The following is a 23,801-nucleotide window of genomic DNA, read 5'->3' as shown; positions in this document are numbered from 1 at the left end:
TCATTTCCAAACCACTCAACCATTTGGTTTGTCAATTCATCTTTTAACCTTTTTTCTTGGTCATTCCACCTTTTAAAGCAAAAGCAAACCTGTTAGATTCAGAAATGAACTGAAGCTACATTTATTACACTTCAAGAAATGGATCAAAGGAAAAGTATTCTAGCAATGATATGAAATCAAAAGTGGATAAGGGTTAGTTCACATATGATGTACCACCTTTTACGTATGGTGGGCCCAAATATCTGCAATGCAATGCCACTAAGATGTTTATAGAAAATATCATTTCCTGCAAAAAATTCATGGGATCAATATTAGTCCAAAAAGAGTGATCATAAAGTAAATTACAATTAGAGTATATATAATAATAATTTTAAAGTACCTGGAACCTTTTGTATCTTTAAGGGAAGCATTTCTTCATTGCTCACCACGAATGTGGCCTACAATGTTCCCGTACTAGCAATACGAGAAGATCCAGGAAACGATGCTATGTATCTTTATGGATTTCTTTACATGACAACCATCTACAAGGTATTCAAGATGAGAAAAAATATATTACATAAGAAGTAAAACAAATCACAAATATAATATCTATACAACGAACTAAACAAATATCACTACTTACCTGATGTATTTTCCAAGATCATATATGACTTGATTGACATTATTGTCAAAGTCGTCTGGGAGAGATAGAGGTAGAACGTACTACAACAATTATAAAATTATCTTTTCATTTTTTTGTAACATAATGAAAAGTACACATACGCTCAGTACTTAAATACATACTAAAAGCACAAGAACATGAATTACCTTAATGAAGGTATGCCAATCATGTGTTTTCATCCCTAGCCCAAATTCACTTTTCTTTGATATGAGATTGTTTATGTTCGTAGCAAATCCTGTGGGAAATCGAATTTTTTGTATGACTTCTTTTATAGCATTGCTTTGCTGGTCCATTAATAACCAAGGAAGCTCACTTATATTAATCTGGTCTCCATGACTATTTGATTGAATGCCACTTATCATTGCATGATTGGAATCCTGAATGTCACTACATATTTTGACAATTTTTTCTTTGTCACGCCTTCCATCCAATATTTTCCATAATGTCTCTGTTATATTCTTTCCAATATGCATACTGTCAAACAAATGAACAATTTGTAACTGCTCGTAGTAGGGCAACCTACTAAATTGTCGGGGATAACTTTTTATTCCCTTAGGAAGGTGGTCATTTATGCCTTCACAACCTTCATGATCATCAATCACATCATTAGTAAATAAAACAAAATAGAAAAGATGTTTTATGACAAACCAATAGATGGAATGGCATTACCTTGACGATGAATTCTATTATATTCCAACATCCACGGGTGAGGTGTCATTCTTTGTGGCTTTGATGTATTCTCTTCTTTCCCATTGAAAAGATGTTTTTCAGTATTTCGATACTTATGATTTTTGTGGAGAAAGTGCTTATACTCATCAAACACCTGCTTTCCTAAACTTTTTGAATGATGAGATTTCATCTTTGGACCACAAACAGGGCATGCAAATTTTCCCTTTGTTTGAAGACCTACAAGATAATGTATAATTGGATTAAATATGATAATTTTTTGAATTATAATGTTCATGCACAACTTAAACACTATAACATACCACAAAAATGTGTTAGCCCCGGGGCATCGTGTATTGTCCATAGGAGCATCGCATGGAATTGAAATTGTCTTTTTCCTATTGGTCTAGAGACGTCATACATAGTGACACCATTCCATAACTCCAACAACTCATCAATAAGAGGCTCGATATATACATTCATATCTTTAACTTGGTACTTATCTAATCGAATGAACAAAAACATTACATAATTATTATGACCATTTTACTGCAATATTTATAATTAAATTTAGATGACTATATTTAAATGATAAAATACCTGGAACAATCATTGCCAACATTATGTGCTCCCTCTTTATTGACATCCATGGAGGAATGTTATTGTTGATAACAAAAACAGGCCACACTGAGTAAACAGATCTCATCTCTCCAAATGGATTGACACCGTCCGTTGCCAATGAAAGCCTGAGATTATGAGGTTCTTCTTTAAAGTGTGGCCACTTTTCCTCTATGTCCATAAATACTGAACCATCCATAGGCATTTGAATAATGTCATCTCAACTTCTATTGCATGCATGGTAATCCATAAATTGTGCCAAGCTAGTGCACTTGAATAATCATTGCATATGTGGAATAATGGGAATATAGCGAAGAACCTTGCAAGGAACCCTTTTTGTTATTTGATCTGTTAGATATCTACTGATATGACATTCATGGCATTCAGTTCAAAATTCATGTTGTTTGTGATATATAATATGATCATTGGGACACGCATCTATTGCTTGATACTCCATTCCAATATCTTTCATAACGACAGATAATTCTCGGTATGAGCGAGGTAGAATATTTGATGGTGGTAACAAAAACTCACCTATCAATCTACAACAACAAAATATAATTTGTTATAATAAAGAATATTAATGGTACAACATGATTCACAGTTTACTATGACATATATGACATGCCTTAACATACGTGACATTGTTATGTTGGATAAACCATTCATAACCTTCAAGTTCACCAACAACAATACATCGGAGAGAAGAGTTGCCTGTGAGCCTTCATAAAGGGACTCAGATGCCTTCTCAAGTAGAGTGACATCATGAACAACATCAAGGTCATCTTCATCATCATGATAAGCTCCACGAGTACTAAATGAGTCATGGATCAATGTATTTGTACCATCATCTTCAATTGTGTTTTTTGGCTCATGATCGTCATCTTCCATGGGATCATTATCTTCAGCTTCGATATTCACACCTCCATGTTCGTCCACTTCGAAAACCATATTCTTAGGGTTGTGTTGATCCATACCATGTGCTCCGGGGTGCTCGACCTATATAAAATTGATATACATAAATAAACCGTGATCATGATCTCATCATCACGTGATTTATTATGTATATAAATTGTCAAAATGATATAATGAAAAACTTACCAATGGATGATAATCATGTCCACCTTCAATGTGACCATGCAGCCTACAATGTTTCTTCATTGTTTTGATTAGAAGTCTTCTAGTCTTTAACCCCTTACAAATTTTGCGCGGACAATAACATTTTCCATCACCTTTTCTTTTCAAGTTAGACCACAATCTAGCAATTGTCTCCTTATTTTGTTGTTCGTTGATATTGTCTAACATGGTATTTCTTCACAGGCAAGAAAATAGAAATTATTGTCTGACATGGTCTTTCCCTCAGGAGCTGGCAGATCCTACTTCCATACTTTAATTCTATTTTCTCAAAGGACAATCTTAAAAATCCATGCATTGCAAACAACATTTTACACCTTTGTTGGTTGTGGTGGCGTCACAGAGAGTTTACATCAATAAATGAAGAACATGCCAATGCTTTTAATGCACCAGTAGAATTTTGTCTCTTATTCAATATCTCTAGTGAAACCCCCATGATATTTTGTTGGAGTAGAATTTTTTATATTCTAGAAAGGGTCTTGTCCTTTGTTGATGGGATATTCATCTACCTCAAGAAATAACTATTCTTATCTCCAACAAGAAGTGGAACTAAATGAAGATCTAGCACCATGAAATTAATCCTCAAAAGGATTACTATAGTTAGTTTTGGTAGATAATGATCTAGGTAAAATACTAATGTGGCTTTACGAAACATTATGTACTAGATTAGCATACTCTAACAACTTTGGTGCGACATGCTACATCCAATTAAGTCTCCATCGGTATCTCTATTATGTTTATGGATTGGGATTCAATGTACTCTTTTTATACGTAGATTTACTTTCAACTGAGGAGGTTTGTATGTACTTACTTGTCTTTCGATTGTATCCCTATTTCAAGAATTTCTTCTATCAACAAATCATTTGTTGTAAGTTGTACAAGTGGAAGCTTGAACATGCCTTCCATGCTAGCCTTGTTGATACGTTCAACACCATCTTGTGCAACAAATCTTTAGAACTCCATTTTTTTGAATTGAATAGTGAGTAGTAGGGACAATCTAGGACACTTACAGAGGTTTTGCAAGAGAGATAAATAGACCTAAATATTATGGCTTAATAATGATCAATAGGTAAATAGATAAGAAACTCTCAATATCAAAATGACTTTCTCAATTGTCTTTACTAGAAATGGATAGATCTGCTAATAATGGCTTTATGACTGTATGTCAACTTTAGACTCAAGCCAAGAAGAGCTATAACTAATATGCGATATCTAGATTTATGATCTCTATAATATAACAATCCCATAATTATGTTTCCATGCATCTATACCACAACACAAACATCATGCTAGTGTTCAGCCATAGCAATTGATATCCTAATTATAGAATGTGAAATATGCACATAACTATGAATAAAGATTAAGAAAAACAAAGAAAGATGCTTATTGCAAACATAAATGACTAATGGACAAGAATTGAATTCATTGGAGATAGTTTTGAATATCAAATTCACTTATTTGTGTGCATTTAGTAACTCATGTACTTGTGGCCAACCATTTATCTCTTTCATAAATTAAACACTTATTAATAACATTAAATGGCTGAGTAATTATGTTTTAGTTGAAATTGAAAATAAAATATTTTATTTCAGGACAGCTCACACTATTCCCTATCATATTTTAGACTCTCGGTTTTGTTAGTAGTGGTTTGATGTCTTTGGAGCTGATCATTGCATTTCTTTAGTTACGTTTGCCAGCCTACTCCTAGCTTGTGCCAAAATGGGAGCTTTGGAATAGGGTATGGACATCCATCAAAGCATAAAAGATAGAGGAATTTTGTCAGATGTAGTTGCAACTGCACAAAATGGATTTGTTGAGAAGGCTTTAGAAACTTTCAAGAAAATGCAATCGGCAGGTGTAAAGCCAAATTCCACTACCATTGCTACTATCCTCCCTGCTTGTGCCAAAATGGGAGATTTGGAATAGGGTATGGACATTCATCGAAGCATAAAGGATAGAGAAATTTTGTTAGATGTTGTAGTTGTAACTGCCTTGGTAGACATGTATGCAAAATGTGGAAGCATAGACAAGGCACGTGAACTATTTGATAGAATGCCATAAAGAAATGTTGTCTCGTGGACTGCAACGATTGCTGGATATGCACAAAATGGATTTGTCGAAAAGGCTTTAGACACTTTCAAGCAAATGAAATTGGAAGGCATAAAGCCAAATTCTACAACCTTTGCCAACATCCTCCCTACTTGTGCAAAAATGGGAGCTTTGGAACAGGGTATGGACATCCATCAAAGCATAACGGATAGAGGAATTTTGTTAGGTGTTGTACTTGCAAATGCCTTGCTTGACATGAATGCAAAATGTGGAAACATGGACAAGGCTCGTGAATTGTTTGATACGATGCCGTAAAGAGATGTGATCTCATGTGAACAATCAACATGTGCGTATATGGGAGGAAGGGATTGCTGATACAAAATTGAATGCTCACTCCTCAATCACAGTTCTATGGTTTTACAAGGTTAAACTAGGACAATTAACCACCACATGTATATTTTTTGCAACATGAAATTAAAAACTAGGGCAATTTGAATCTACCTCCTGTGTGGGATTGCCTTCGACGTGGGTTTAATGTTCTTGGGGGTTGAAGTCACCATGGACGCCTACGCGGGATTGCAATTAACAAATGAAATCCCCACCTCTTTTTTTATTTTGTAATGGCCACTGTCGTCGGAATTACGACGAACTCAAGCACTTTTTTGAAAAAAAGAAAATTCTCATTGCTAATGCCTTCTTCGTTGAAACCAAATGGGTAATTTTCGTCAGAATTATGACGAATGAGGGCATTTTTTCAAAAAAAATCAAATTTGGCCATAATATACCTTCTATGTCGGAAACCTCAATCGGAAATCTAGTCCAAATGTATTATGTGGGGAGATAAGGATTTGGCTCGGTGATCAAAGGATCTCTACCAGATGGTACAGTGGTTGCTGTAAAGAAAATGAAGTGTTCACGACAAGATGAAAAGCAATTCCGAGCAGAAATTAGTTCTCTTGGCAACATACAACATGTCAATTTCGTCAGGCTACGACGGTTTTGTGCAAAAGGATCAAGACAGTTACTGGTTTATGATTACATGCCCAAGGGTTCTCTAAATTCTATACTGTTCACCGGTAGTTCCAAAAGTAAACGGGAGGTAGTCGACTGGAAGACCCAATTTGAGATCGCACTAGGCACTGCAAGAGGGTTACTTTATCTCCATGAAGAATGTCGAGATCACATCATTCACTGCGATGTTAAGCTGGAAAACATTCTGCCGGATGGTGATTTGTCACCTAATTTGGTCGATTTTGGGCTAGCAAAGCTTGTGGGTAGAGATTTTAGTCATGTGCCGACCACTACAAGGGGAACGAGAGGATACTTGGCTCCAGAGTGGATCTCCTGTCTTCCCATCACTCCCAAGGTTGACGTCTACAGTTTTGGTATGACACTCTTGGAAATCATTTCGGGGCGAAGAAATCTAGACTTAAAAGTGCAAGATTCAAGTTTGGTTTACTTTCCCCCATGGCCTGCAACTCAAATTCAGCAGGGGAACACAATGAACATTGTGGAGGAGGGTGTTGCAGAGGAGGCAAACATGGAAGAGGTGAGAAGTTTATGTGTTGTAGCCTTGTTATGCATTCAAGAGGATTAGGAAGTGAGGCCTAGCATGATGCAAGTGGTGCAGATGCTGGAAGGGAAGGTGGAGCCTCAAACTCCACAGGTTATGGACAGGCCAGTGGACCGAAGTGACACAAGCAGCATCACCTATAGCCATGTTACCAATTAGAATATTGTAAGCGGTTGGTTAGTGCATTGTAAAATGTAGAGGAAGGTTATTTAAGCTCAAATTTTAGTTAAGATAGCTATACCTAGTATACCTATTTCAATATAAAAAAGCTAGTGAACATTAGGGCATATTAAGTATGCGTTCAGCTCACTGTTTGGACCTTTGGGTTAAATTTGTATTTCATGTGGAAGAAGTGATGGTAACTTAGGGATAGATAACTAATTTTGTTCCTCTCATCAATGGATGTAGGTATTGTTCTTTATTGTAAGTTTTGGATGTCCTAATGATAAGGTTAAATGTTTAAAGTGATTTTTTAATCTATATATTTTTTTAAACTCTTTCATTAGTGGTTGATTTGATAGGAGGATTGAGAATTTTGGAGGTTCTTATTTCATGTAAAATAATCATGTAGTTATTTCAGCTGTTTAAAAATGTTACCACTTTAAAGGTTTTTTAGATTATAGTCCATTTTGTATGTACTAGATAAGGTTTATCATAAGTGAACTTAGCATCTATTTAGAGTTTTGTCTTCAACATTTTATCATTTAAGAAAGTCAAAATTAAATCGGATGAATATTATTTTTTATATATTATAAGTTATTTTATTTGTATATAAATTAAATTTATAAAAAAATCATATTTTAATTTTATTAATAGATTTTCTTTATTTTAAGTGGATACGTGACTTACTTCCAAGATAGATGTGGAATGAATGAATTGTATGATCTATGCTCATTTTCTTCCATATTTCTATTAACATTTTACACTTTCAATATTATTGCAATATCCCTTGTTTTGATTGAAAGTTTCTATTGTTATTCAAAAAATGAATTACAAGAAATTTTTAAATCACACATGCATGAAAAACATGCATAAACAAGTCACGTTTAACATTCCACTCTTTTAATTTTGCCACAACTTTGACCATCACTAATAATATGGTTTCTATTACATACTCCCTTCTAGAAGACAGAGACTATTTATGATCATACACGTTATATTTTTGTTATTCGTAAATGTCTATATGAAACAATCTCCTTTCTTGAGATTCTTGTGAACAAGATTATTGTTTAAGGGAACCTTTTCAACTTATGTCATTTTGTAGAAGGTTCTTTAACCTATGATATTTTTTGATTTAGCACATTCGTTGACGCTAGAATCCATTTATCAGTCAACCATACTACTTTATCTTCACTCAATTTAATCTTAATTCTTAAATCAAGATTGCTTGGGTGGCCTGGACCTAGTTAAAGACTACTTATTCAAATATTTTTTGTTCACATCTTGCACCATGGAAGTCACCTTCAGAGAGTCGCGTATAATAAGAATCGAGTCTGCTTATAGACAAATTGCCTTGCTGAGATGTACTAGCAAAGACAAAATAAGTGCAAATCGTAGGTTAAATCACTTGCATGGGATTTAGCAAATTGATGATATACTTCTCTTTATGCTCACAATCTTATGTATCGCCCTCCACAATGAATGAAAATAACATGCAAAAGAAATTTTGTATCCTATATGAGGATTTTCCCCTGCAATAAAGAAGTCATTGCCTTTCACATTCTTCTAGATGAAGATGTTTGACCTCTACACAGTTGATTTGCCTTTTCAATGAATAAAAAACCTCACACATGTTTTTTTGGCAGTCTTTTACACATCATAGTGCAAGAGGCATCCTCAATCTCAAAGATTTAGTTTCAACATATTTATTGGTGGAAGAACTCAAGCGAGTTGCAAATTTGACACAAGGACTTCGATTAAGAAATATAACTCCCCCAACAAAATTTTGATTCCTCTTGGATGCCCCATTAAAGAAATGATAGTAAGCATCATGGGACAATGGGGTTTGATTTGAAAATGACACCATTCCTAGCATTCCTGACTCCCACAAAAAGATAAATGGAATTGCACAAATATATAATGAAATTTAAATATAATATTGCTAAAATTGATCAAAAATCATTAAACAATAGAAATACAAATACATTAATGTCAAGTGCACAAATTTTCACACTAAGCTTATTTTACTCATATCTCAAGTGAAAAACTTTGATGGATTCTTGCAATGTGTTGGACCACATGAAATAGCGACAGTGTCTGATGGAATATGACTATCATTGTGTTTAGAAGGTATGTGTTTTTCTCTCAAGGTAATCACACAAACACATATAGAATAATGACAGGATAAACACACTTTGTAGACATAGATGATTGAGATAAATTTAAGTGTCTTGCATCATTAAAAATATCTATTAATTATAGATCATAAATACACTAGATATAATAAATAAATTGAAATCATCATATAACTTTATTTATTAACAAACATTCCTCACTAATAATACTAAAGAATAAAATTAATTACATGATCGATCCATCTTGCCTATAAAATATCATGTTGAATTCAAGGTTGAAACATGATAATATTAATTCTTTTCAATATGCCTTTCATTGTTGATTAAAACCATTTCACAACCCTATTTGTGATAAACAAAACATTTCAAATTACTGATGTTATGATCAACTAAATTCCCTAATAGGAAATGATGTTGATGGATGAGGTAACTCTTATTTGCAATTGACTATACTTAGAACTTGAAGAATGTATTGCTAAAAATATAAGAATAAACTTGTATTTGTATTCAATATTGTACTTCATTAGTGTAGAGTACAAGGTAAAGTATGTGTTGTACAACCTTCATTGTAGGTAGATAAAATGAATTACTTTGGTCAAACATATAAACACAATTTGAATCATGTTTCACCATTCAATGAAGGAATTCATCTACAAATAAAATTTCACAAGATATAATTTATTTAAGATTTATCTTTTTAGATGTTTTTTTTAATGAGTTTCATAGTAAATGTACTCTACTTTGTGTGGTGTGCTTCATGACATGATCTTCTCATTTTTTTAGTGATAAATTGTGTTCTTTATAGCGTATTGGTGGAATGTGGTAGTATTGGCATGACTATTTAACCATTGAAGAGCTTCGAACAATAAAAAATAATTATATTTATGCAAGATATGCATGATTTTCATGGATTAGAAACTATTGATATCCGTGAGGGAGGATTACTTTCTTTTAATCACATGTTTGTCTTTCATGTCACCACTATCTTTAATCTACAATACTACAGTCTCTAACTCTATTGTATTATTATAATATTATATAATATTATTATTTATCTTTATTTATTATCTCTATATACTATTATATTTATTCTACTTCCAATGCATCTGAAAGAAAATATTATAAATTATAATTAAAAAAAGTGTTTATCTATCAATTATCAAAATTAACTAAATATTTTTATTTCTCCCAATTTATAATATTATAAATGTAATGCCATAAATTTCATAATGAAAATAGAATACGCACCATTTTCTTTTATTTGGTTTTTGAAAGATCTTTTAACTCTAAGGTTTGATTTGATACTTACATGAAGTAGAGAATGGAACCATTTGGCATAATTCTAGTGGGTGAACAAATATTCACATGCATATTTTGTAACATAGATTATATTATTATGCAATTAGTATCGTACAAAGGTCTTTCAAGGATAGCTATTTGGACAATTATTCCTTGGTGGGTGACCATCTATTGATAGAGAGTGATTAAGTTTTCTCAAGATAGGCTTAGCATTAGGTCATCATGTTGAATTTCTAATGTCATTAGTTAGAGAGTTAATTTAATTTAGTAATAAAGTCTAAATGTCTCATCAAATAGAAAATAGGATCTAGGAGAAAATGATCTACACAAATTATCGATAATGCAAAAACCCAAATGACATAGGTGATAATGGAAGGGGGCTCATGGTTGCGGCTTGGATACACTAAGCTATAATTTCTATAGCTTGGTGTAGAATTATACTATTTTTACATTACTATTAAAATAATCCACACATTTTCCTGATTATTGCCACAATGTATTGGCTTATAGATCATTGAATTTGTGTGTAGTTACGTAGTGTTGAAACTAGGCAGCGCTAGATATGTCTACAACTTTTCCAATAAAAAATGTTGACTAAATGTATAAGTAACACCACTTTCCTTGATCAATTTGCCAAAAAAATATTATTTACATGAATAGAAGTTGTTGATAGCTTACTCTTGAGTGAAATATGTCGAGAATATTCTTTTGACTAGTAGTTGATATAATCTTTAGCCATGACAATATATTTCATTTTAGTGAAGGAATATTTTCTTTAGAACATTAACTTCTGTTGTTACAAACCAAGCTTATCTCTCTTAATTTTTAAATACCTTATTGAAGTATAACCTTAAAGAGATTATTTTATTTATGATTGCTTTGCACTAGTATTAAATTAAAAAGGGACATTCTTTGATATTCATAGTTAAAGGAGTCTTCTTTTATGTTTTTAGTTACATTTTTTTTTGAGTCATTAAGATTCTTTATTTACTGACCTATGCCTATTCTCAACATAAAAACACACACCTGCAAAAATAGAAATTTGCATAACATGATGGTTTTTCATCATATTTTTTAGGTTTTAATAGCATTGTGGAGGCTGATTATGAGGATTCGAATGATGAAAATCATGTGAAAAATCTATCATGATTTGCATATTTTGATTTTGGTATGGAATGTGGTTTTGTGTGGAGATTAGTTGTGTCTCATATATTGGCCAAAAATAAAGGAAAGCCAGTAATGGTGCATGAGGGGAGTAGATTTTTATAATTTCTTCCTATATAATTTAGGGGATTGCAGAATTATTAGCCAATAGGCTATATATGGTGGGCATCACCCACCAAAATTCAGAAATCTCACGTCGTTAAATTGTCTCAAAATCATATAAAATTTAAATTAAAACATAATTAGATAAGTATCATTTATTATAGTGTTAATAAATCTAAGATGCACTAAAAACAAAGAGAAGTGCTAAGGGATTGTAATTGTTAATCATTATTATTGTTGATTTATATTATTTAAAATTAATTTTATGTCAAATTATTTTTATCCTTGATTCTTGCAAAATCATATTACTTACATTTTAAATATATAGTTTTTATCTTATGATATTTAAAAAAAATTAATAAAATTAAAAATATTTTCACAAAATTTAGAACAAAGAATCAATACAAGAGATAGGAAGGTTTGCATAATATTTTTTTAAAATTATATTTAAATAGCTCATTAATTAAATAATGAAAAAACATTAAAAATAACATTAAAGGATAATAAATAATAATTTTTATAGCCTGTAGTCAAGAACAACATATCCAAAAACTAGCCCAACATTGATGATATATTAAAAAGGAATGGCTAAAACAATATTGTCTACTAAGTCAAAATAAAAAATTTCTCAAGTATGAAAAATTATAACAAGATAGGACAGTCTAAATATTAATTATTTATTAATATTTTATTATAAAATAAAATTAAAATATTTAATTTCAAATTTTTTCCATATAATAGTATTTTTTCTAGCACACGATCATATTATTCGAAAAATAAGTAGATATGACATAGCCATTATTTTCTCCTAATTTCAAATTAGTTTTCAAACTCTTGCTTCAAATTCAAATTCATTGTTGATCAAGCTTAACTTTTGTGATTCTCAACACTTCCTCTTCATAAGGGAAAATGACTTTTGACTTTTCCATAAAATTTTCACCACTTTCTTCCTAGGTTACATAGGGAGGGTCATAAATTGATAAAATGTAATATTTATACATAAGTAATTATCCAACTCAAAGCTAGACATATTAGGTACTTAATTTCGAAAAAGAATTGAAAAAACCTTTTTACACTACTTAGAAACATAATTGAATAGAGTCATGCTATAATATAACATAATTTTCAACATAAAAATCTTAGTTTCTTCATGGGTCTCAATCCGTGTCACAAAGAATTTACCACATCGAGATTTTTTTGAGAACGTCTAAATATTTCTATTAAACTTTATATCACTTACATACTTAAAATATTTGATAGTAAATATTAGATATAAATAAAAATATTATAAATTAAGCTTAATAACTCTTGTACACAATTTATATAATAATAATATTCTATTTGTTTTCTTTCTAATTCTAATAGAATATAAATAAAATTTATTCATAATATTAATATAAGAAGAATCTAATTACTTATAAATTATGTTTATCATGAATTAATATCAAAACCTATTTTGTTTTATAAATTATATAAATTTTGATAATAACCAAAAAATCATAACTGTATATCATCAAATATTTTTTTAATTGAATTCATTACAAAAATAAATACATAGAGGTACCTAGCATATCTTAACCACTTTAAGTTCATATTTTGTTTTCAAAAGATCAATGGAAAACTTTCTTTATCGAAATTTATGACTGACTACTTTAAGTTTATCCTTTGTCTTCCAAAGATCATTGAAAAACTTGCTTTATCAAAATTTATAACTAAGGGTTCAATTATGAATGGTGAATAATAATAACTGATATTAATATGAATATTTGTATCCTTACTTTTAGTATCATAATTTATATCTTAATCCTTGAACAAATAAATTAGATATTGATTAGACTGAATCAACATTGCAATGCCTATTTAACGCATGTATGGGAGCGCCTATTTATAGCACCATTTGGCTTCTGATAGTCAAAATACCTCATTTAAATATGAATTTGAACTTACACATATTTTTCTCACGTGTAAAATGACAAATAACTTCAATAAAATATCTTATTGTTAAATTGGAATAATTTCCTTGAAAAATCTTTACATTTAGAAGTAAAAAAGAAATGATTTCAATAGCACGGTGAACCCTAAAAACTAGGGTTTACTTTTACACGGTCATATCACCTTTCTGAATGTCGAAGTCCGATATCCCGTTTAAGCCAAAATTTTATAGATTTCACCATTTCTGCAACACCATAAGACGCACTGTCAATTATCATATATACACCATGCACACTTGCAATTGGTGTCAGGCTTAGCACAGACCCGTTCCCTGCGGCGCCTCTTCTTTTCGATGCATTTTGCAAAACAGAACCAAACGAAATAGGGTTTCAATTTTGGTACATCCAATTTAGGGCTTCTACTAAGAAACACAAAATATATTTAAAGTGATAACCAGCTAAAATAGTAGAAACTTGGCACCTAAACTATTTTATAGAATGCCACATTGCATTGTTTCTGTTGCACTACATGAACCAACGATGCCTACGAATAAATTCAAAACATTATAAAATTGATTTTCGAACGTTGTAGTCTTGGATATTCATGCGTTCTCTTGCATCGGAGATTACAAGAGACGGTGGAAGTTTTAACATATAAAAGTCTATCATCTAGTTATATTATAATCAACTTGCATAATTTATTTTAACTATTAAAGCTATAAAAGATTGGTTAAATCATAATAATATAAGCTTGGTTAATTTTTAAACTATAAAAATTATAAAAAACATTTTTAATTGGAATTTGATACTAATTTGATTTTGAGATGGTAGAAATGGACATTTGTCTATTTCATAATTTTTATGGTGCTAAAATATGGTTCATTGATGTTTTGACAAATATTTATTGCAAGAATTATCATCTACCAAGATATACATGATTTTCACGTATTAGAAATTACTTATATTAAAGAAACTCTTAGATAAGCATTGGCCATGAAAGTAAATGTAGGTTGTTCTTTTGAAGAGAAAGTACCTCTTTGCAACAAAAAAAAAAAGATTTTATTTTTCCTCAATTTGTATTTATTAAAATCTATGTGGTATACAAAGGGAGAGAGTGATAAAAGAGATATAGGGAGAAATATAGAAAGGGGAAAGTACAAGACAAGAGGACATGAAGAAATATGTAGAGAAAAGTAAATAGAGAGAGGAAAAGGAGATAAAAATAAGAGATATAAAAGGAAAGAGAGATAGTTAATGTAGAGATTGGATTTTGATCAACTCTTTTATATCAAGAATTCAAACATCTATGTAAGTGTAGAATATTGTGTTAAGAATATTCTTCTAGATACGTTTTCTATTTTGTTGTTATCTTGTTCACATATTTATTTCTTAGGTGTGAAATCTTGCATGTAAATGCATATTTAATTCTATAAACAACAACTATTCTAGGTTGCAGTGCACTATGTACTTATTTCTAAAGTAATCCAAATTGATCCTTCAATCTTTCGATTATTGGAATGGTTTGTAGTTTGCATATTGACTATTATTCTTGGTTCTCAAATGATATGAGAGATAAAATATCAAATGATAGTTGCTTGTAGGTTGGTCCATGTATTGGGAGGTTTATTCCATACCAGTGGCATGCGGTGTGTTGTACAAAAGCAAGGCATTGCATGATGGGATACTGATCCCATCAACAAAACTTTGTAGAAAAATAAGGGTAAACCAAAGGATGAAACAACGATCAGCAACCGAGTAAGGCTTGGTAGTCAAAGCAGCCCAAAGGAGCACTAAAACCCCCACAATAGTAGAAGAGAAATGAAACACAATCCTCCACCCACATTCCAAAGGAGTGAAGAAGATGGGACTATAGATCAAAGGGAGGGTCACAAAGGGACTTGCTCTAGGCATCCAGTGCTAAAAAAAAAAGAACATAAAATCTCTACCACAAACAGATCCCCCCCCCACACACACACCCCTACAACAAGCAAAGAAACCAGCACTAGCACCCAAGTAGAGAGGAGGGATTCCTTTAATAGAAAAACCATAGGAATAAGGGCTAATGACAACCTGAAATATAATCACTAGCCACCAGCCCAACATAAACAACAATCGCTACCAATAGGAGCACCAAGTGACCAAGGGGCAAAGGATCCTTGCACACTACGACTAGAGACACCCTCTATATAACTCAACACAAATGAAATCCAAACGAAACTGGAGGGGAACAAAAGAGAGGGGACACAACCCCAATTATAGAAAGAACTCCCTACAAAGAACCCCAACAACACCATAGATCACTAGAAGAGGGTAGGCATAGACCCAAAGGGAAGTACCCAACAGAGGGTGGGGCTCCAAGAGCCAAGTACACCAAGAGAAAATGGCAAAGGCCAGAGACAAAACCAAAAAGACAAAAACCCTTATTGATCCAAAGGGGGACAATAGTAGAGCAAGAAAACTGCTATTCCTGCACCAACCTAATAAGGGGCCAACAAGGATCAATTCCCTCAAGCAGGTTGAGAGGAAAACACCAATGAGAGAAGGAAACTCTAGAAGACACATCCTCCACAAACCCCAAGGAGAAACACAAGGCAAAGCAAAGTCCCAAAACCAACCGGGCAATAGACCCAATCCCATTTGGGTCACCATCGCCATCTTCATCTGCTTCCTCTACAACATCCAAAACCCTACCACTCCTTCCTCCTCTTTCGCACACCGTCAATTTGGTTAACTTGTTAATAGTAAAGGATCATATATGTTAGTTGTGTTAGTTTTATAATTACATGTTAGCAATATATTTTATAAAATAAATATTTAAACATATTTACCACATGAGATATTTTTGCATTATTTATAACACTTTTTCAGTGTGACAATTAAATAGACATATTTTAAAAACACATAAATTATGATGGTTAAATAGAGGTTTTTTAAATCTTGCCACCAAGATTCAAACACCATTGTGATGTTATTGTTGAGTTCTCATATAAAGATGTGGTACTCCATTTGTAACCTCGCCAATTTATAACTCTCACACAAACCATTTACCTTAAAAAAAATAAAAATTAATAATAAAAATTATATTAATGATATTATTTAGAAAAATAAGTTTTAAATTAAATATAAAATTCAAATACAAATTAAATTTATTTGCCACCAAGAATCAAACTCTATTGTGTTTTTATTATTGATTTCTCTAATGACAATGAAGAAACCCATTTAGAACCTCACTAATTTATAACTCTCACGAGATACATTTACCTTTAAAAAATAAAATAAAATGATGATAATTTTTAATTATAAACATAAACATTATAATAATAATATTATTTTGAAAATTAATTCTTAAATAAAATATAAGATACAAAATATTATGATTGTTTCTTAGATATGGAACATAAATAAAATGATGACTTACATAAATTTATTGACTACTCAAAATTGAATTTACCTAGCAACTAAAGTTTAAGCTTAAATAGCATACCTCTACATTATTCTAACTAGTAACATTTCAGTCACTATAGCTGTTACTATTGCTTTGGTCTCCATCGTTGTCCGTCAGAGGAGAGCTTGGAACATGTGGAGTTCGAGGCTCCATCTTCCCTTCCAGCATTTGCACCACTTGTCTCATACTGGGCCTCACTTCGTCATCCTCTTGAATGCATAACAATGCTACAACACATGATCTTCCCACCTCTTCCATGTCTGCCGCCTCTGCAATACCCTCCTCCACAATATTAATCGTCTTCCCCTGTTGAATTTGAGTTGCAGCAAACGGGGGAAAATAATACAAACTTGAATCTTGCACGGTTAAGTCTAGATTTCTTCGCCCAGAAATAATTTCCAAGAGTGTCATACCAAAACTGTAGACATCAACTTTGGGAGTGATGGGAAGACCAGAGATCCATTCTGGAGCCAAGTAACCTCTCGTTCCTCTTGTAGTGGTTAGAACGCGGCTTAAATCTCTACCCATAAGCTTTGCCAACCCAAAGTCGGCCAACTTCGGTGATAAATCACCGTCCAGCAGAATGTTTTCGGGCTTCACATCGCTGTGAATGATGCAACCTCTGCATTCCTCGTGGAGGTAGAGTAACCCTCTGGCGGTGCCTAATGCAATCTCAAATCGGGTCTTCCAGTCGAGTACCTTTTTCTTACTCGTGGAATTACTTGTGAACAGGAGGGAATTGAGAGATCCGTTGGGCATGTAATCATAAATCAGTAACCGTTTTGATCCTTGTGCACAAAACCCTCGCAGCCTGACCAAATTCACATGTTGTATGTTTCCCAGAGAACTGATTTCCGCCCGAAATTGTTTCTCATCTTGCCTTGACCCCTGCATTTTTTTAACGGCCACAAGCGTACCGTCTTGTAGAGATCCTTTGAACACTGAGCCGGATCTTCCGCTCCCCAACTTAGACCTGAAATTCCTTGTTGCAATTTTCAACTCCTTGTAACTAAACATTCTCAGAAAAGAGTCCGAGGAATCTGCAGGCCTGTCCATCGACCGCTGCTGATGCCTCCGCCAAATTAAAACTGAACAGATACCCAGGGCAACGGTGAGTGCACCAACGATACCCAGCACGACGCCTACAATACTTGTGGTTTTGCTTTTCATTGAAAGTTGAGAAGCACCTACTCTAATGAAGACATTTGAATTGATTTTTGATGGAGTAGAGTTGCGCATGTTTAGCAAATCTCCAGACCAGACTTGGCACGCCCCTGAAGACGGATTGAAAGCAAACGCGGTGCACGAACAGCTGCGGAGGCAGGCTTCCTGGCAATCTTTCTTTGTGGATGCAGCGTATGAGGAACCCTCATCAGGCAAAGTTACACTATTGTCGATGAATCGGTCAGTGCTGCAGTTTAACGGGCTCTGCCGAACACAGCCACTGGACGCCCAATCTTGCGAAAGCCAGGCGCGATCGTCTGTGGGTTTGAAGCCTTCATCGCAGCTGCAGAGCGGAAGATTTCTGGAGTCACAGGCTGCGTACGCACCACAGGTACCATATACGTCGCATGCATCTCTGGGCACAGACCAGAACATGCTCCAACCCGTGCTTTCGAATGAAGATTGTTGCCCTTGTCCGAACTTAGTCAGGACGAAGCGTGCGAGAGCATTGAAGTTAGGAACCAACATATAAGTGAAATACAAACCAGAGCTATCACCTTCAACGCTGACATTGAAAAGTTGTTTGTCTGCAATTTCTGGAATTCCACTGAAAATTTTGCCGTCCCAAGTTCCAGTCGTCCAATAGTGTACAGAATTGTTCCATGTCAGAACAAATTGTTTTGCACCAGACGGATCCATGTGTAGGGCAAAAAGCCCAGGAGCAGGATCCAATGAGCTTTTCCAAGAGACTAACTTTTGCTGTCCACCGAACCTCATCCCGGGCAACAAGGTATCTACAGGATTCTCGAAACTCTGCCAAACAGTTTCAGATTTATTGCCATCGGTCAGAATTAGAAAATTACCAGAATCCAATATCACAGCTCGGAAGGCCTTGTTTGTTGTGTTGACTGACCAAAGAGATGCGCCCTCTGCATCGAACAATACCAGATTACCTTCTCGTGACAGCTTCAAAACGCCTGACCGGTTTCTCGCTGGAGTCTCCCTGTTGGCCACCCAAACATACGTCTTCTCTGGAATTTTGGCATACCAGATGCCAATATACCATTTGCTTCCATTTGGGCTGAAGAATCCCAACTCAAATGTGCCATTCTTTGAAATGATTGTCTGCTTTCCAGTAAGCGAGGCACCCAGCGAAAGAGTATCTCGAGCACCACTATTACTGTTCAGTTGAATAAACAGGGTACCTGTAAAAAGCAGGCTTAAGAATATATTTCCCATGAAGTCCCTTGAAAGGATAGCGTGAGTTCCAAGAGAGCTTCCCCTTGACAGAGCAGCGTCACCTCCAAGAGGCCATCAAATTCAATGGTCGCCTAACTGTATTGAAGCCAAAAACAAAAGTTGTGGGTAATGTTTTCCTCTTGCGTAGCGTTCCAAAGGTTTCACAAATACCATCTGTCAATTTAATAATGGCATTGAATGTTTTATTTATTATACCATTGATCTTTTTTTCTGTATATTTATTTCTTCTTCTTCTAATTAATTAAGCAGATAGGCTTTTAGTGGGGGCTTTTTGCTCGTCGAAGTGTAAGACAATCCGGCAATTGTTGCTTTTCGGTGACCAGTCACTTTTCCCGGTGAGCGGCAGGTGGCTTCTTGATTGTTTGGCTTAGATTTTGACATGTGTCCCTTGCACGAATCTTGGAGAAGTGACGAATGGTAAATTAAACAAGCTCAGTGCTTCGGTGGCTTTTTTTGGGTGCAGGTTTGGAAAGAAAGAAGGATGAGAGGAAAAACCCCAGATCTGCTTTGGGAAAGATTTCTGGAAACTTTTAACCCAACTGTAATCTTTTTTCTGTCTTATGTAATTTTTTGCAGCACTCAATAGTTAATTTGTAGCAATATTTGGTGTCATTTTCCTCCAAATTTAACTGTAGACTAAAATCTTAGGTGGTGGGTTTGTTAGGGTTTACGAAGTGAGAAGTTTTTCATAACTGATCTTCATTGCAGGTAGCAACATATTCGTTGGATTGTCGAAGCTTTCCGAAACCACAATATCACTTGTATCTTCATAGTATTATTTCACTGTTGCTGTAACTGCCTTCGATGGTAGCGATTATATTGACATGGTCACTGATAAATTTAGTGAACTGGGAAATGATGCGTTTAAGCTGTTGTGAACCTCCCCCAAAGCTTTATAGTTTGCAGAGTTTTCTCTCTGGTTTACATTTTTCTATGGCCAATTATACCTATCAATCAAAACTATAATCTTGTGGGTGTTTACTTGGTTAGTTTTTCTTGTGCTCAATTTAGAGCTTTCAAACTTATAGGTTTGTGGGTATTTGATTTGGTCGCATTTTCCTATTCCCTATTTAATAATCTATCTTGGGTATTTGGTTTGGATGTCTTTTCGTATGATTAGTTCTGTCAATCAAACTTATAGTTATGTGGGTGTTTAATTCGATTTCATTTTCTTTTGCCCAATTGTCTCAATCATTGTCTGCATAGCTAAATTAATTGTATTTGATTTGGTTATTTAACAATATTTTGGATTAGATCTTTTTGTGCAGTTATGACAAGAAGTACAGTTCGATCAGCGAGCTTGTGTAGCGATACAATGCTTTTGTTCAGAACATGGATTTAATGGAGTCAACAAACAACATGAATCTTCCTTACACTTTCAGAATTAATGGTAACTCACTCATGTCTTCTTAAGGAAAACATTTAGCCCTATTTAAGAATCTAGATGTTGGATTGAAGTTGGGATGTTGGCATGCCTCATGAATTAATTTTGAGTGGCTTATTACAATGTCTGATTAGCAGTGAATTGGTATAAACCTAACAAATTGAGAAATCTATAGGGTATTAGATTGTTTGAACTTCGGGATTTATAATCTAGGTCAACCATCTATTTATACAAGGATTGCAGGAGAATTACAAGCTTAGGACGTGGTCTTATCTGATTTCTTGTAAGAGGGTTATGCTTTCCATGGAAGATCCAAGGATCAATTATGGTCTCATAAGAAATTAGGCATTAGAGTCTTTGTTTAAGCCATAGATCAAACAAATCTTTGTCCGACTAAGATTTTTTTTCACGTAATAACTATCAAATGAAAACATCATTTCGTTTATATGTAGAAATTTGTATTTTGAGCTCTAAATACTTCTTGTAAGGTCATTTAGACAGCTCAGCTCATTGGCAGTAGTCGACTCAGTCTAATGGAAACAAAAATGATCATCCTTTGGTCTATGTGGCTAGAATAAGGCGTAGTTTCTTTTTTGAATATAGGTTAGAACACTGTCATGAAATTTTCATATGAGAGGTAGGGGTGACAATCAAATTCCAAACCTGATTGAGACCTTATCCACTGCTTAGAATCCATTAAGAGAACTCGTGCAAGTTCCTCTACAACTGAAAATTCTCTCTATCTACTCTAGCTGCTGAAATCTTAAAGATTATAATGATTATGTATATGGCCGAGCATAATAGTCAGCAAAACCTAGAATAATAGGCTTGCTTCTAAGTTTCCATACTTTATTTTTTTCATTTGTAGTCTTGTTGACTCTCCATTGACATTAATATAGAATTGTTATCACAGAATAATGGTATACATAGTTTAAGGAAACTACATGATATAACCTTGCAGAGTTGCCCCTGTTCTACCAAAAGTGATAACTCCAATTTTGTCCATACTTAACTGTATTTTAGAAAACCAATACCCATTTTTTAACTTATTGCTATGACTTTAGTGCCAAATAAAGGGATGGTTCCAAAATCAGGAGCACAACGTTATCTTTTTGTCTCAGATTACATAGTATTATTAAAGATTAACTTCATGAACTTTAATAATAACAAAAATATGTTTTGTGCAGTGAAAATAGGAGGATCACAACGTTATCATGTTAAGTGGGGTTTGATTTTGGGTAATTGTGCAAATCTTTAAAACAAAATTTTGAATACCCTAATGCTTTAAAACAAAATTATTCACTCTAACTATTGTCTATGTTTTTTGGCCTTGCTGCAAAAATGAGCTCAAAAAATAGATTGGTTATATAAAAGAATATCAGAACCATTATTTTTACAACTCAGGAAATAACACACAACAAATTTGGCAGTTTGTGATTACTTCTGAGTTTTTCATGTGTTATGCTACAATGGCATATAGGAAGTTTCAGTTATTGTAGATGTGAAAATGAATTAATTGATCATTTCCTCCAATTCCCATCTTGAGGATATGAAGATTTTTATGGAATGGATGTTCCTTAATAAAAGAGTGGAAAAAGTGAAACATTGAATCACTCTTTGAAAGACCTGAAAAAATCAGTAGCATTGTCAAGATCTCCAAATTTTATTACATTGAAACCGGAGAGTACAATAGATGTGATTCATCTCACATTCGACCAAAAACTATCACTAACCACATACCTCTACTGTTATTTTCACCTTATCAACGTAAGATGTTTCAATTGGGGTGTGAGATTTTTCCCTTTGGAAAATGAGCTGATGCTACTTCACATTGTAAATTTGTTTTATGAATTTAGTCTTGTTTTACTTAAGTGGGTTGACATGAACATAACTTTTACTTTTTTAAGAGAGAAGATGGAAGCATCTAACAAAAGGGTGCAACAAGGGTATCGACAACCAGAAACTGGTTCTTGTTTTTTGCTATGTCTGAAACACTTAAATTATGTAGTACTTAGCTAAGATAATGATTTTTTTGTTTGTGCAACCAAGAAGCGGCACACAGTTCAAGTAATCGATCTGCTACATTTGCCCAAATAGCATGGAAGACCTATTTTTGATCTGCCAAAATAGAAGCATTTTTTGAATCAAGTAATGAAATGTTAATTTCAGCTTAGTTCATTATGTCTGGTGAGGGAGATTTTATATGCACCGCAGAAGAAGAAAAAAGTAGCAGAAAAGAAAGAATTTTCATATTGGAAGGGCAAAGCTCCTTGTGCTGACATCACAGTAGAGTTGGCATTATGTCAATGGATATTGTAATCAGTCCATCTAGCATGTATACCTTCATATGGTTGAAATCCAATTTGACAAATCTAACACTGCCATAAGATCCGAGTAAAACAAAGGAAAATCTCTACATCTTTACTTTCACTATCAATTCTGCATGTAAACACTCTAAATTCTGCTTTCTTCCCATTATTGAAGTCACTTATTTTTAATTATTTGTCTTAATTCATGTACCAATTCTTCCATCTTAGCATACTTTGATACACCTTTCAAGACATTAAAATCAGACGACAAATCTACTCAGGTATTTCATCTAATTATCTTTTGCAACCAAGCACATTAATTTGTGGTCTTGACTTTACATTTTGGCCTTCACTCATTTTCAAATTTTTATCTCTTCAGGTCACAAAATCGAACGTTCAATAGTTGAGGAGACTCAGAAGTTTTGTAAGATGGATCAAAAATCAAACTATGAGTACCAACCAACAAAAAGAAAAGAACACAATTAATTTTTGTTTTTAACTTCCAAAATTTTTGGTCTTGGAGACAAAATGCTTTCAATAGGTTGGGTAGTTAAAAGTGCCAAAAATTTCAACTATCAATTGTAAAAATTATTAGCAATATACCTAACTATATATAATTATTTTATTTTACATCATGTTGGGTAAAAATCCTCTTATAGTTCCAGAATATACAAAACTATTAATTGATATTATCTAAAACACATGTCTGAAAACCATGAGCACATAAAATTATTGATCACAACGAATA

General features: G+C 33.4%; 2 protein-coding genes across 2 annotated transcripts; one reads left to right on the top strand and one right to left on the bottom strand.

Moving 5' to 3' along the window:
• The first annotated feature begins 6,032 nt into the window (after positions 1-6,032).
• LOC131868830 (G-type lectin S-receptor-like serine/threonine-protein kinase SD2-2) lies at positions 6,033-6,860 on the top strand. The gene is made up of 2 exons (XM_059215668.1): positions 6,033-6,677; positions 6,759-6,860. The coding sequence occupies exons 1-2, from the start codon at positions 6,033-6,035 to the stop codon at positions 6,858-6,860; spliced, it is 747 nt and encodes a 248-aa protein (XP_059071651.1).
• A 10,050-nt stretch (positions 6,861-16,910) lies between these two features.
• On the bottom strand, positions 16,911-18,192 carry LOC131868841 (G-type lectin S-receptor-like serine/threonine-protein kinase At2g19130). Its single transcript, XM_059215681.1, has one exon. It carries the CDS (start codon positions 18,173-18,175, stop codon positions 17,003-17,005), a length of 1,173 nt encoding a protein of 390 aa, XP_059071664.1. The 5' UTR covers positions 18,176-18,192; the 3' UTR covers positions 16,911-17,002.
• Positions 18,193-23,801: the final 5,609 nt, after the last annotated feature.

The sequence above is a fragment of the Cryptomeria japonica genome, unplaced genomic scaffold (genome assembly GCF_030272615.1).
Source record: "Cryptomeria japonica unplaced genomic scaffold, Sugi_1.0 HiC_scaffold_221, whole genome shotgun sequence".
Lineage (NCBI taxonomy): Eukaryota > Viridiplantae > Streptophyta > Pinopsida > Cupressales > Cupressaceae > Cryptomeria > Cryptomeria japonica.
The sequence above is the reverse complement of the archived record's forward strand: the minus strand, read 5'-3'. Positions and strand labels throughout refer to the sequence as shown.